Source organism: Vanessa tameamea, chromosome 21 (genome assembly GCF_037043105.1).
Source record: "Vanessa tameamea isolate UH-Manoa-2023 chromosome 21, ilVanTame1 primary haplotype, whole genome shotgun sequence".
Taxonomy (NCBI): domain Eukaryota; kingdom Metazoa; phylum Arthropoda; class Insecta; order Lepidoptera; family Nymphalidae; genus Vanessa; species Vanessa tameamea.
The window spans coordinates 4,933,867-4,946,744 of record NC_087329.1 but is presented as its reverse complement, the minus strand read 5'-3'; the positions used below and the strand labels follow the sequence as shown (position 1 = coordinate 4,946,744).

Genomic DNA, 12,878 nt, shown 5'->3' with positions numbered 1-12,878 from the left:
CATTTTTATCGTATGTTTTGAGCAGAGTAAAATATACCCCATTGATGATGGTGCCATCCTGACCGATTTGGCCAAGGACTGACCATTCTCAAGAGAGATTATACAACTTCGCGGGATATATAATGCACAAGAGTGTGCGCAAACACAGTTGCACTCTCCTCCGGCACTCTCATAATCCGATGTTTGATCTGATGCGATCGGAAAGAATTCAGACGCAGGAACAGCGACTTTATGTGCTATCCGACATATGGGAGTGTTCACACCATCAATTTATTCTTCAATATTTTTTTAATGGCTCGACCTCGGATTTGAACCCTAGACCTCGGGATCTGCAGCGTTTTATATCCAGGCATTGAAATAATTTCAACGTAGTAGCAATTTTCCGAAACGTAAACCGAGCTAACGGGTTATGTGGAATTCTTACCTACTAAAACCACTGCGATGGCCTTCTTCGACATGGATCGAAGAGGTTGCAGGACCGTGTCGATATAACGCATTCGAGCGGGTCTCGTGCCGTGCTTTGCTCATGGCTTGGCGGAGCAGTCCACTAGGGACGTAGGTAAACGTGCTCGCAGCACGAGGCCATTCCAACTACTGTCCTCCTTAGGGCCTGTAAAACGCGAGCCCCCAACCTTACTCATCCTCGGCCCCAGTGTCAAAACTTATCATTTAAGTCCCAGCCCTATCTGTCTAGCCACTAGAACAACGTAACCTATCTCAAACCACGAATGTCATACGATAGGGATTTTTTGTAAAATGTATTAATTAATTATATAACCGTATAGTGGTCGTGAAGAATAACATAACATGTGATGGGATATAAAGAATAACAGAACCCACCAAAAGGCCTCTCCAAGTAGAGTTAGCGAGAGACTCGGTTTTCAAGAAATCGTACACAACTTAAATATACGATAACGGAAATGAAATAGTAATCAAATATATAAAAGTATAAATAGATAATACATTAGGTATTTATATTGGTGATAGATAACGCTTAAATATTTAATTAAAAAAATATCTATGATCTAACCACCATCGTGGTGGTGGTTAGACCAAACAACACCAACATATGTTATATGTCGCAGATTCCATCTATTGCTTTATCTGTCACTTAAGAGGACAGTCCTTGCGGAACGCCTAAATAGCGCTTACTATTTTCGAAATATCTTAAAACTGGAGCATTGATTATGGATGAAAAAAGACATTCAGTATCTTAATAGATAGATCTCAAGTTTCACCGCATGATATTTATAAAATTTGTATTAATAACTCAGTAAATTCATCGTCAACATCACTCCAAACACTGAAATCGACCTTTTCTATTAGCGTTTTTTAAGCTATTTAGCTGCTAGTTTATACATGTATTTTTGGTTAAATGGGGACACAAAATTGTAAATAATAAGTTCACCGTGTTAAATTTCTATTATATCACATAATATTATAGTAATTTTTATTTAAATATTGCTTACTTTTTGGCATTCGTCGTCCATACATTTTAGTATGGAGAAAATAATTTGACGGTTTTGACTTATTATTCGACATCGCTGTCAATAAATTTTCAGTCCCTCCCCAGAGCCCAAGGTGAGAGCACGTCAATTTTTATTTCGAGCCGACTCTTATAATTTCGCAAAACGTCTACGCACACATAGACAAGTTAGCATAAGGGTGGGGCGCGAGTGTCGTGGGACACAATTGTTAATTTTTATGCTGCGGAGCTGAGTCTTCCTGTCAGGGACGATAAATGAGGACTCTACTGAAGTTTGGAATCCAATGCTATAAAAAAAAACCGTAGTATTGGCTACATCAAGACGGCCACTATTTATAGATATATTATAATTTTGCTTTCTAAAATTTGGTAGGGTAAAAACTACACATTTTGTTTTTTGAGTATTCAAAACTAAATTATTTACTGTAAACCAATCGTATATCTGTGATAATGCACCGTTCACATCGTCATAGTCAGTTTTTTCCTGTCTACCTTAAAATCAGTGAAGTATCGTCAGCAAACAACATTATATCACAAATACCTTTAACATAGAAAGGAAGATCATTTATATATACTAGAAATAGAAAGGGACCCAAAATTGATCCTTGTGGAACACTCATTTATAACGTAGATCCAGAAAACTTAATGCCATTAATGAAAACTTGCTGGACTCTGACTTAAATATGAAGCAATGAGATCAAGAGCTTTACCTTTAATACCGTAGTATTTGAGCTTATAAAGAAGCGCCTCGTGTTCTACACAATCAAATGCTTTAGACAAATCACAGAATACTCCAATAGCATTCTGTGATTTTTGTCAAGCATCGTAAATATGTTTAAGAAGTGCTATTCTCGCATCAGTTGTCGAGCGACCTCTTGTAAAACCGAATTGCTCACTATGAAAAATAGTATTTGTACCGAAATGGACGAGAAGTTGATTTAAAATATTTATTTCGAATATTTTACTTAAAAATAGAGTATTAAAAAAAATTATATTTAACTCCGTTATTTATATTTATTAAATTTAAGAAGTTATTATTTAATGTGTCTTTACTTTAATTTAATTCGGTATATCTACTAACCTTAAAATATCAAGAAAATAATTATTATTATTTAGTTAGACGAAAGCAGTTGAAACAATAAAAATCATAATGAATATTTGGCATCTTAATGCACTCTGACCGCACCCTATGCTAACAAATAATTTATAATTGCGTTTGCGAGTGACAACCTTATAGCTAATACATTACTCGTAATTAAATGTATTTTTATAAATTCTACGTTATGAACGCGCAATGAAAATTTAATTTATTCGTTGCACCGAAAACAAGCAACTAATTATCTCCGGGGATGCGTACGATACACTGCACAATGCAACTGTATTATTGAAAAGTACCTATGTGTGTGTTCTAAAATTAATTCCCACGCTTACAAACTACGCTCTTAAAAGAATGTCACCTTCGGACATCTCGTCAAAATTCCAAATATCACCCGCACCACCTAGATGTCCGAAAATCCACAACAGCGCGATTTTTAAGACTCGTTTATAATACTAATTTTCTGCCTCGCACAACCACTCTGTGGAACCAGCTTTCGCCGACGGTTTTTCCGAACCGATACGACTTGGGAACCTTCAAGAAAAGAGCGTACTCTTTCCTGAAAGGCCGGCAACGCACCTGCAAGCCCCCCGGTGTTGCAGATGTCCATGGGCGGTGGTAGTCGCTTTCCATCAGGTGAGCCTCCTGCTTGTTTGCCACCTATGACATAAAAAAAAAAAAAAAGAATGTCAATATCGTCTTTCGTACGCTTGAGTGAAGTAGATGGAGCGGCGGCGATTGCATGGGCGTCGGTCACGGATTGACAGCCGTCATTGAAAAATAAAGTAAAATATTAGGTATTTGAGTTTGCTACGATGTCTCATCCATCAAATTACGAATCTCATGACTAGATTCTCATTTACCTCCGTAATATACGTATATCATATCAACATCATCATATATACTACAACAAAGTAGCAAAACTGTTGCAGCAACATTGTTGTGTTCCGGTTTGAAGTTTGAGTAAGCCAGTGTAATAACAGGCATAATAGACATAACATCTCAATTGTTCAGGTTATTGCCATATTGGCGATGTAAGGAATAAGGAAATTTCTTAGGGCGCAAATGTATTAGCAGTGGTGATCACTTATAATTAGGTGGTCCATTTGACCGTTCGCCGATGGTATAAAAATAAAAAACCACTTCCGTATAGACAGTACAATGAAGTGTGATAAAAAATAATTTAATCATAAAATATATTTTTAGTTTATAACATTCTCACAGTGATTTTATCAACGCTAATGCGGTTTGTTTCTTGCACAAATTTTGCACTCGGATCTAAGGAAAACGTTTATAAAACGCTATTCATGGTAGTTGTAATATAGTCACTTCACAGACCCTGTGAAGTGAGCTACTTACGTTTCTTAAATTATAGTTACGTCTAAAAGTTTTGAAAATGGCGAACGTCGTCGATAGCTTCGCGTTGTTATTCGACCGCCCAAACGAGCCCATGGTTTCTCTGAAAGGCGACAGAAAAGCTCTGTTCCAACTTACCGATCAGCATCTTGTGAGTATAAAATATTTTACATATAAGAATTGTTAACATTAAGTCCTGAACTATATAAATAAAAATTAAAAATAGTTAATGTATAAACCATGGCCGCGTGGAATGGTGGCAAGAATGCTAGCAGCAATTTACCGTTGAATCGCGATTCCAATTATCTGGGCAAAAATGTATGTATATAATGTTTTTGTTATATCATTCGCCCCGTGGTAAGCATAATAACCCCGTCTCAAGCAATGTATATGTATATTTTTATGTCAGCTTATGGGATGCCTCACCGTTGTCTTAGACTTGATCAAAATCTTCGAGTTGCGCTGCTTTTTGTACCCCTGCACCCTGCATTTGGATAATCTTACAACTATCTTTAGACTTGTTTAACTATTAATCTATACTTCCATACTAACATTATAAATTTGTAACTCTGTCTATTTCGCTTTCACGGCTTGACAACTGAACCGATTTTTATGAAATTTATTATGAATCGAGCAAGGAAACTTTTTATTCACCCATTCAAGAGGGTAAAGTTGGGATTGAAGGGTTATATAAGCAAGTCCTAACAAATCAGTCTAAATTTGAAGCTAAACATATGCAAAAGGGTTGCTAAATATTGGTTATATAGGTATAATAATAATTATTAGAATACATTGTTATCGTGTGCTTATGATAAACGTGTAGCCTATTTTAATAAATAACATTTTTCGCGGGACTTTACTTCAATAGACATAAGGATAATGTCCAGGAAATAAACGGTAAAGTACTATTTAATTAACCACACTAAAAGGAAAATCAATGTTAGCATGTAAACAATGACAAATGCTGATATAATTATTATGTTTCAATTTGGATAATAAACATATTATGGTGATGTGATAAAATAAAACTTATAATTAATATCGGTAAGGAATGAACCATTGACTTTTTATAACATAATTTGTGTTTTTCTACCACATATATGTATAACAAATTACAAACATTGGAGCGTGTTGGAAAAATTACCGAACTTTCCATCGATGGGATATTTACAGACTTTACTCTAATATAATTTTTTATTGAATATAATTTACTCTAATATAAACATTTTATTGAATAGACTTTATTCTAATATATATATAATGGATATACAAATGGACAAACAAAAAATGCATCAGATCAAACCCAAGTGTAATATCACAACGTTTAAATACAAATGTTAAAAGCATTGACAAAATACTTACATAATTTAATTGGGTAAGACATTTTCTTGTGAAAAGATTTAGAACTTCATCAACATGTTTGTTTCATCACGAGTTTTTTAGAGCAAGCTATTACTAAATAATAAACAAAAATTAAGTGAATGAAAACACAGTAGTCCTGCCCATTTGGGACTCACCTACTTTGTTTCGATTTTCACGTTGTTTGGAATTAATCAAAATACTATAAAAACTAAAATAACGCCGACAGGCAAAGAAATAAAAAAAAATTATAATTAAAATACATATATTATACACCAAAGATTGTGTAAAAGATCGTTTTTACTTAGTGATTAATTTTTTATTTTTCTTTCTCTGCTCTTATATATTCGCTCGGTGCTAATTTTAAAGAACTCACATCGTACCTTTAAATTACTGTATTCGCATAGTATGAGTTTCGAGTTATTTTAACAGAATAGCTCTACTAATCCTAAAATAATGTGTTCGAATGTTGTGATTTTTATCATTTTAATGTTTTTAGGGAGATCAATACAAAAGTAATGGAATTGAGATCAACAACCGTTTTGGCGAGGAAGCAACTGAAGTTATACCTCTTAAAGAGTTGCGGAAAATACCAGAATTCAAAAAAGCGAGACAACTGCCGACAGATTCTGAATTCTCAATACTACTTCCAGCTCATCAAGAAATGGCTGATGAAGTAATTGATGAACTTTTAGGTAAAAAAATCAAAATACCTTGGCCGTAAATGGTAGTAAAAAATGTTTAGCACCTCACGCTTTACGGAAAATTATTAGGTAGCAGCGAGCACCAACATAAGCACTTTTTGTGAGAAATTTTATTGCGAGTGTGACATAGTGTACCTACATCATAGGGACTATTGATATAGGAAAATATATTAAACATTAACTTTAGAAAATAGCATAATGTTAACACCTTAAAAGTTTATTCAAAGTTGATTAATTATCTTTACTATATTGTGATTAATTAATTATTTAACTTTTTCCATTAATTCAATTAATTATTTATTTAAGTATTAGGTTATATATTGTACATTATATTATATTTTATTTATATACATTTTATAATGTGTTTTTTTTTAACTATAAATAATTTGTACCTCTGCTCTATTTTTTCTAGCTGTTCCTGAGAATCAACTTCAAGATTTACTGTCAATGTGTGTGTATGCAAGAGTCAATTTAAATCCTCAGCTATTCAACTACTGCTACTCATTGGCATTAATGCACAGGTCAGTTTCTACGCTTGTTATTTATTTAAATACAAGAACATGAAATCCGTGCATGTCACATCAATAGTCTAAATTAAGAGCCCGCCTACTTATATAAAATTGTATATATTAAAACCTCTTCTGAAACGCGCTACATATTCTGATATAAGTGCTTTTTTCAGTTTGAAAAGTGTCTTCAATTATTAGTAGATAATATAACTTACATAAAATCTCATTACAGACCTGACACTAGGAATGTTCCAATTCAAAACTTTGCTGAAACCTTTCCTTCGAAATTCGTGGACTCCCAAGTATTCTCTCAAGCTCGAGAGACAGCTAGAGTAGCCGCACGGGCAGCAGATGCCCCCGTAAGTTACTTTATTTAAATACAGATCGATGTATATCATCTAACAAGATTTAATTTTTTCAAAAGATATATACCCAAGAACACGCGAATCTTATATAAAGATTGTGAATTCAAAACTCAGAAAGGATCACAATTTTTTCGTTTGCCTAATTTGTGTTTATTATTCGTCTCGTACTTGGCGGAGAATTAAAACACCGTTAAGAAACCAGCACGTATCGTTTGCGAAATGTGTATTCGCCAAGCGGAATTATAACCGCGTATTAAGCCCCAAACCTTCTCCTGAAAAGAAGAGTAAGCTTAAACCCGGTGGGACATTTACAATCTTTACCTTCCTTTTTTACTATACATATATACATGCCATAATTATTCTTTATTAATAATATTTAATCCACACAAATAGAGAATTTTTAAATTTAAAACTTCGTTACAGCGTATCCCGATTATAATCCCAAGAGATTATACCGCAACGGACTTGGATATCGAACATCGACTAGCCTATTTCCGGGAAGATATTGGCATTAATCTTCATCACTGGCATTGGCATCTAGTGTACCCATTTACCTCTAACCAACGAGAAATAGTCGCGAAGGACCGCCGCGGGGAATTGTTTTTCTATATGCATCAACAAGTTATTGCCAGGTACATTTATAACAATTATAATAAGTTACATTCCACTTAACAGCCTGTATACTATGTCCCTAAATTATTATTTAGAATTTTAGCCTCTGTATTGTTTCAGAGATAATATGTATAATATTTAAATATCTCCTGTTTAATAAAATTATATTTTAAAAAAAATCACTTAAGTTTGTATATATTGTGTGGGAAAAACATGCTTCACTGCAGCTAGACGCTCTAACTTTATTGACGAGTTTTATTATTTCGGCTTGGGTGTCAAGTTGTTGCTTTTGTAATATGGCCCTCCCTTACGACACACTCAAGTGTTTAGATCTAAATAACACACCATACTTTAATCCGACGGGTCCAATTTTATCTATCGTATATTTTCTTTTTCTATTCTGATCGGCTGCCCTAGGGCCTAAACCAGTAGTTTCCAAATTTTTCTCGTGGACCACTTATTGGCATGTGTCCGTAACCACAGTTTGAGAGAAACACTAAAATATGAACTAAATTTAATATTGGTGCTTTTAATGCTATCATTAATAACTAGTGATTCTCTTAAACTGATGACGAGAAAAAAAAAAGGTACCTTTGGCATCAAGTATTTATAATGGTGATCAAGTTCATGACTGAACAAGCATTAAGTATTGTCGGGCGGATAGCGCTTTGCAAGTCTGTACACGAAATTGTACGTAATATCGAATACGCAAGTTTGGACAAGTAACAGTCACTTGCCTTATTAAAATATTATCTACTTAGTTAGGTACTTAAAACAGTGTAGGTAGGCCATTATAAAAACTTTGCTTACATTTTTGCACTTTACTATCAAAAGCAGATAAATTTTCGTGGACACCCATTAACATCTTATGGACCCCCATTTCTTATTCACGCCTACGTAGACCCCCAGCAAGTCTCTCGTGGACCCCGGGGGGTCCACCTGGACCACTTTGGGAACCACTGGCCTAGACATACGACTATACGTATCTCTCCTTATGTTGAATTGCCACGTTTGAGTAAATCCTAAAATTCCCTATTGGGTTCCATATTATCACCAATTCCATAGAGTATAATTAATATCTGCAACTTATTTTCAACTAGTTATTTATTTCTATCCTTTGTTAAGGTATAATGGCGAACGTCTGGCCAACTCCTTGGCAAGAGTGAAAAAGTTCAGCAACTTCAGTGAACCTATACCTGAAGCTTACTTTCCTAAGCTGGACAGTCTGACGACATCTCGTGGCTGGCCGCCGCGACAGGCCAACATGCGTTGGTATGACCTAAACCGTCCCGTAGACGGACTCGTTGTGACCCTCGCGGATATGAATCGCTGGAGGAGAAACATTGAGGAAGCTATATCCACAGGACTTATTAGGCTGGTAAGTTTGTATTTTAAATGGACGCTTTACACTCATCACATTAACAAATCAAAGACAAATAGATTAATACATATAGCTTGAGATATTCATAATAAAAGTAAACTACAATAATTATTGTTTTTGTTCCAAATCGATTAATCTAGTACGAAAATGTGTGTTAGCCGTGGACCAATCTATCAACAATAACAATCACGAAGGCAGTTATTTCGTGTAGTTTACAAAAAGCACTAACTATCCGAAATAGATGAGAGAATTTCATGCGAATAATGATGTAATATCGCCATTTATATGTTTTATATGAACTTTAATAACTTACTAAAGAAAGTGCCGTCCCTTTGGTAGAAATATAGTATAATTATATTATTTAATGTATTAATACATTATAGCGCTCCTTTATTATTTGCTTCAATAATCCGTGAAAAAGTTGCTTGTTTTTGCTCGCTGCTTCAGCAAATTTATTTTTAACAGGGAATATAGTTAATTTTTATATTACAGCCTAACGGATCAACTCAACCTTTGGATATCGACACGCTGGGCAACATTGTTGAGCCCAGCATCTTGTCCCCCAATAGGGAGTACTACGGTTCGCTTCACAATAACGGACATAGTTTCGCCGGATATATGCATGATCCTACGAACCGTTACCTTGTAAGATAACTTATAGACAATTTTTCAAACAACATGATGTTACAGTATATTATTTAATTTACAACTTATTGTTTTCCAAATAGGAATCGTTCAACGTGATTGCAGATGAAGCTACTAATATGCGGGATCCATTTTTCTATCGTTGGCACGCGTTTATCGATGACCTCTTCCAGCGTTTCAAAGAGTCTCCTAACGTCAGACCATACACACGTTCTGAGGTAATTACAATAATATAGGTACTAAGAATAATATAAAAAAATATATTGCAAGCAAAATTTGACTAATATAACAATATTCGATTTACACGTAGTTGTTATTTTCTTCTTGTGTTTTGAATATAATTATGAGAGCAAAACAAAGTAATAACTAAATCAGGTATTATTAACTACTATCGTTGTTTTTTATAACAGTTGGAGAACCCAGGGGTCCAGATATCATCAGTTCGCGTAGAAAGTGCGACCGGAGAGACGAACACCCTGAGCACATACTGGATGCAGAGCGACGTGGACCTGTCGCGTGGATTGGACTTCTCCGACCGCGGACCGGTCTACGTGCGCTTCACTCATCTCAACCACCGCCCCTTCCAATACGTGTGAGTTTGAACGGAATATTTTATATATTATTTATCGTCTACCATAATTTTGGGAACTTAGTATATATCAATAACTCTAATAATTTCGATTGGCAATACAAATACGGAGGCACATTGAAATCAAGCCAATTAAAAGTAAATAGAAAATATACACCAGGCACCAAAATATATGTATACGTGAATAAAGGTAGAGGTTATTAAATCCAGTAAAAGCTGAGAATGGACAATTCAGGCAAGAAATTAAAATTATGGCCTGAATTGTTTGGCTCTTGTAAAGTCTACGAAATATAAATAATATTATTATTCATGGACAAATATTCCGAAAACAATTTACTTACTCTATTTCTTAACTTATTAAATAAAACATTATTTACCAGAATCGACGTAAACAACACGGGAAGTGCTCGACGTTCTACAGTTCGTATATTCATGGCTCCGAAGTTTGACGAACGCAATTTACCGTGGATTCTTTCCGATCAACGCAAAATGTTCATTGAGATGGACAGATTCGTCGTGCCACGTAAGTAATATTACCTATCTATTACAAATATATTATGGCTTATACATCCACAAGTTTTGTAACAGAATATTGTTAAATTATTATAAATATTGTTTTGAGTTATTATTTCTATAGTACTTACTTATATTTAATTAACGACCTTCGCACTGATATAATTCATTAATAAAGAAAATGATATTATCATATAACTATAAATTATACTCTATAGCATTTAGGAATACTGTAGATTGCTACCAGTGAAAAAAATAGGAATTTTATATAATTATAATAAAATGAAAAGAAGTCATCTTTGTTTTAGTCGCCCTTGTTTTTAGATGCTCATATAGATATATTTCTCTGAATTATATAATACTAGCTTCACACGGCTATAATAAGGGTGGGTATATATCCAACATAGATTAAATAACAAACATAAAAAAAAATGCTTTTTCCGGTTAGGAAAATTTAATTTCCTCAACTATAATATGGAAGTTTTTATGTATCATAGTACTATACCTCTTAAATCACGCTATTTATTGACGAAAACCGAATTTGCGCAGTTTAAAACATCAAAGCGTTAGACTTTGGAAGCAACTTTGTTTTATACTTTTATTATTTTTTTATGTTTTTGAGTCAAAATCAATCAAAATATACTTTATTCAAGTAGGCTACTTACTTTACTTTACTTTTGAATCATCATTAAAACCGCACAACAATAATTAATTACAACCATAAGCTTATATATACTTTAAAAAATCGTGTATTCTTTTTACAGTAAAGGCCGGAAAGAACACAATCACCCGCAAATCAACGCAATCGATTTTGACAATTCCCTTCGAGCAGACGTTCCGCGACCTATCCGCTCAGGCGGGAAACGCGCGGGCTCCAGGCCTTGCCAGCTTCAACTTCTGCGGCTGCGGCTGGCCGCAGCACATGCTAGTGCCGCGCGGCACTTTGCCCGGCATGCCATATGACCTCTTCGTTATGCTATCTAATTATGAGTTGGACAGTGTAAGTCATTTAAAAACATTCCTTTGGCGTGTATTTACATACCTTCATGATCTTGCTTATATTTCTTTAACTCGACTAAATAAGAAAAGCTTAAAATTAAACATCGATAAAAACATTTTTAGGTGAACAACCCCGATGGATCCGAAATGAGCTGTGTGGAAGCATCCAGTTTCTGCGGATTGAAAGACCGGCTATATCCCGACAGACGCAGCATGGGTTACCCCTTCGATCGTCCTTCCAGTAGCGCCCCAAGCATCCAGGACTTCATCCTACCTAATATGGCTCTCGTCGATGTCACCATCCGTTTACAGAACGTCACCGAACAGAACCCGAGGAACCCAAAAACCCAATAGACTTATTTGTCAGTCAATAATTATTTAGTTTCAATAATTTTATACTTTTAAAAAAGAAAGGTTAATAGATTAAGTTTTAGTGAATTATTAAGTATCGTATGTACTATATGTAGATTTAACAGCTATAGGTTAATGTGACCCAATTATTATAACGTTAAATAAATTAATAAGCAAATAAAAATGAGTTATGTATTTTCACATAAGGTGAACTACAACCTATAACTAAAGTACCATTTATATTTTAATGCCATAAAAAAAAAAAACTATATAATATCAAAACTGATAACCAAAACTAACACCGGGCGCTCATTAATTAATTCAAATAGCTAGCGCTTTCACGGTTTCCTGATATACTTCCATACCTTTTCACGATATAACCACAGATTGCACACACAGAAAAAAAACGAACAAAATATAATTTTTGTCCGCACATTAAAGCGACGTTCACAAATAATTCATTAATAAAAAAAACCCTTCGTCAATTTGAAAGAGCTATGATCGAGAAGGGACCGACAGCAATACTATCGATGGTGAATGAATTTTGATAAAAGGATAATTACGAAGACCAAAGTTCTCGATAATGTTCCTTGAATCGAGGCAATGTATCAATAGTAATGCTCGTGGGAAGCTATCGATAGTATTGACACGTGACAATATTATCGATAGATTATTGATACAATCGCTAACACCTTAACTATCGAGTCTATCGATAGTGGACTATCTATATACCACACTACTACAGGGTATAAATTATATTTAAATTTTAAACCATACCTTTTTCTTTATTAATAAATTGCACCTGTGCAAAGCTAGGGCAGGTCTAGTCCTATAAATAAGGCCAACTATTATAAACACCATCTGACAAAGTCATGCCGATTATTAATTTTGATGTTTCAAATGGTGATATCTC

At 34.4% G+C, this 12,878-nt stretch overlaps 1 protein-coding gene across 1 annotated transcript; it reads left to right on the top strand.

Annotated features, from left to right (window-relative positions):
• The first annotated feature begins 3,867 nt into the window (after nt 1-3,867).
• On the top strand, nt 3,868-12,152 carry LOC113404612 (phenoloxidase 1-like). Its single transcript, XM_026645545.2, has 12 exons — nt 3,868-4,089; nt 5,797-5,992; nt 6,414-6,522; nt 6,743-6,869; nt 7,299-7,507; nt 8,613-8,865; nt 9,361-9,513; nt 9,597-9,731; nt 9,924-10,105; nt 10,483-10,625; nt 11,380-11,615; nt 11,738-12,152. Exons 1-12 carry the CDS (start codon nt 3,979-3,981, stop codon nt 11,966-11,968), a joined length of 2,085 nt encoding a protein of 694 aa, XP_026501330.1. The 5' UTR covers nt 3,868-3,978; the 3' UTR covers nt 11,969-12,152.
• Nucleotides 12,153-12,878: the final 726 nt, after the last annotated feature.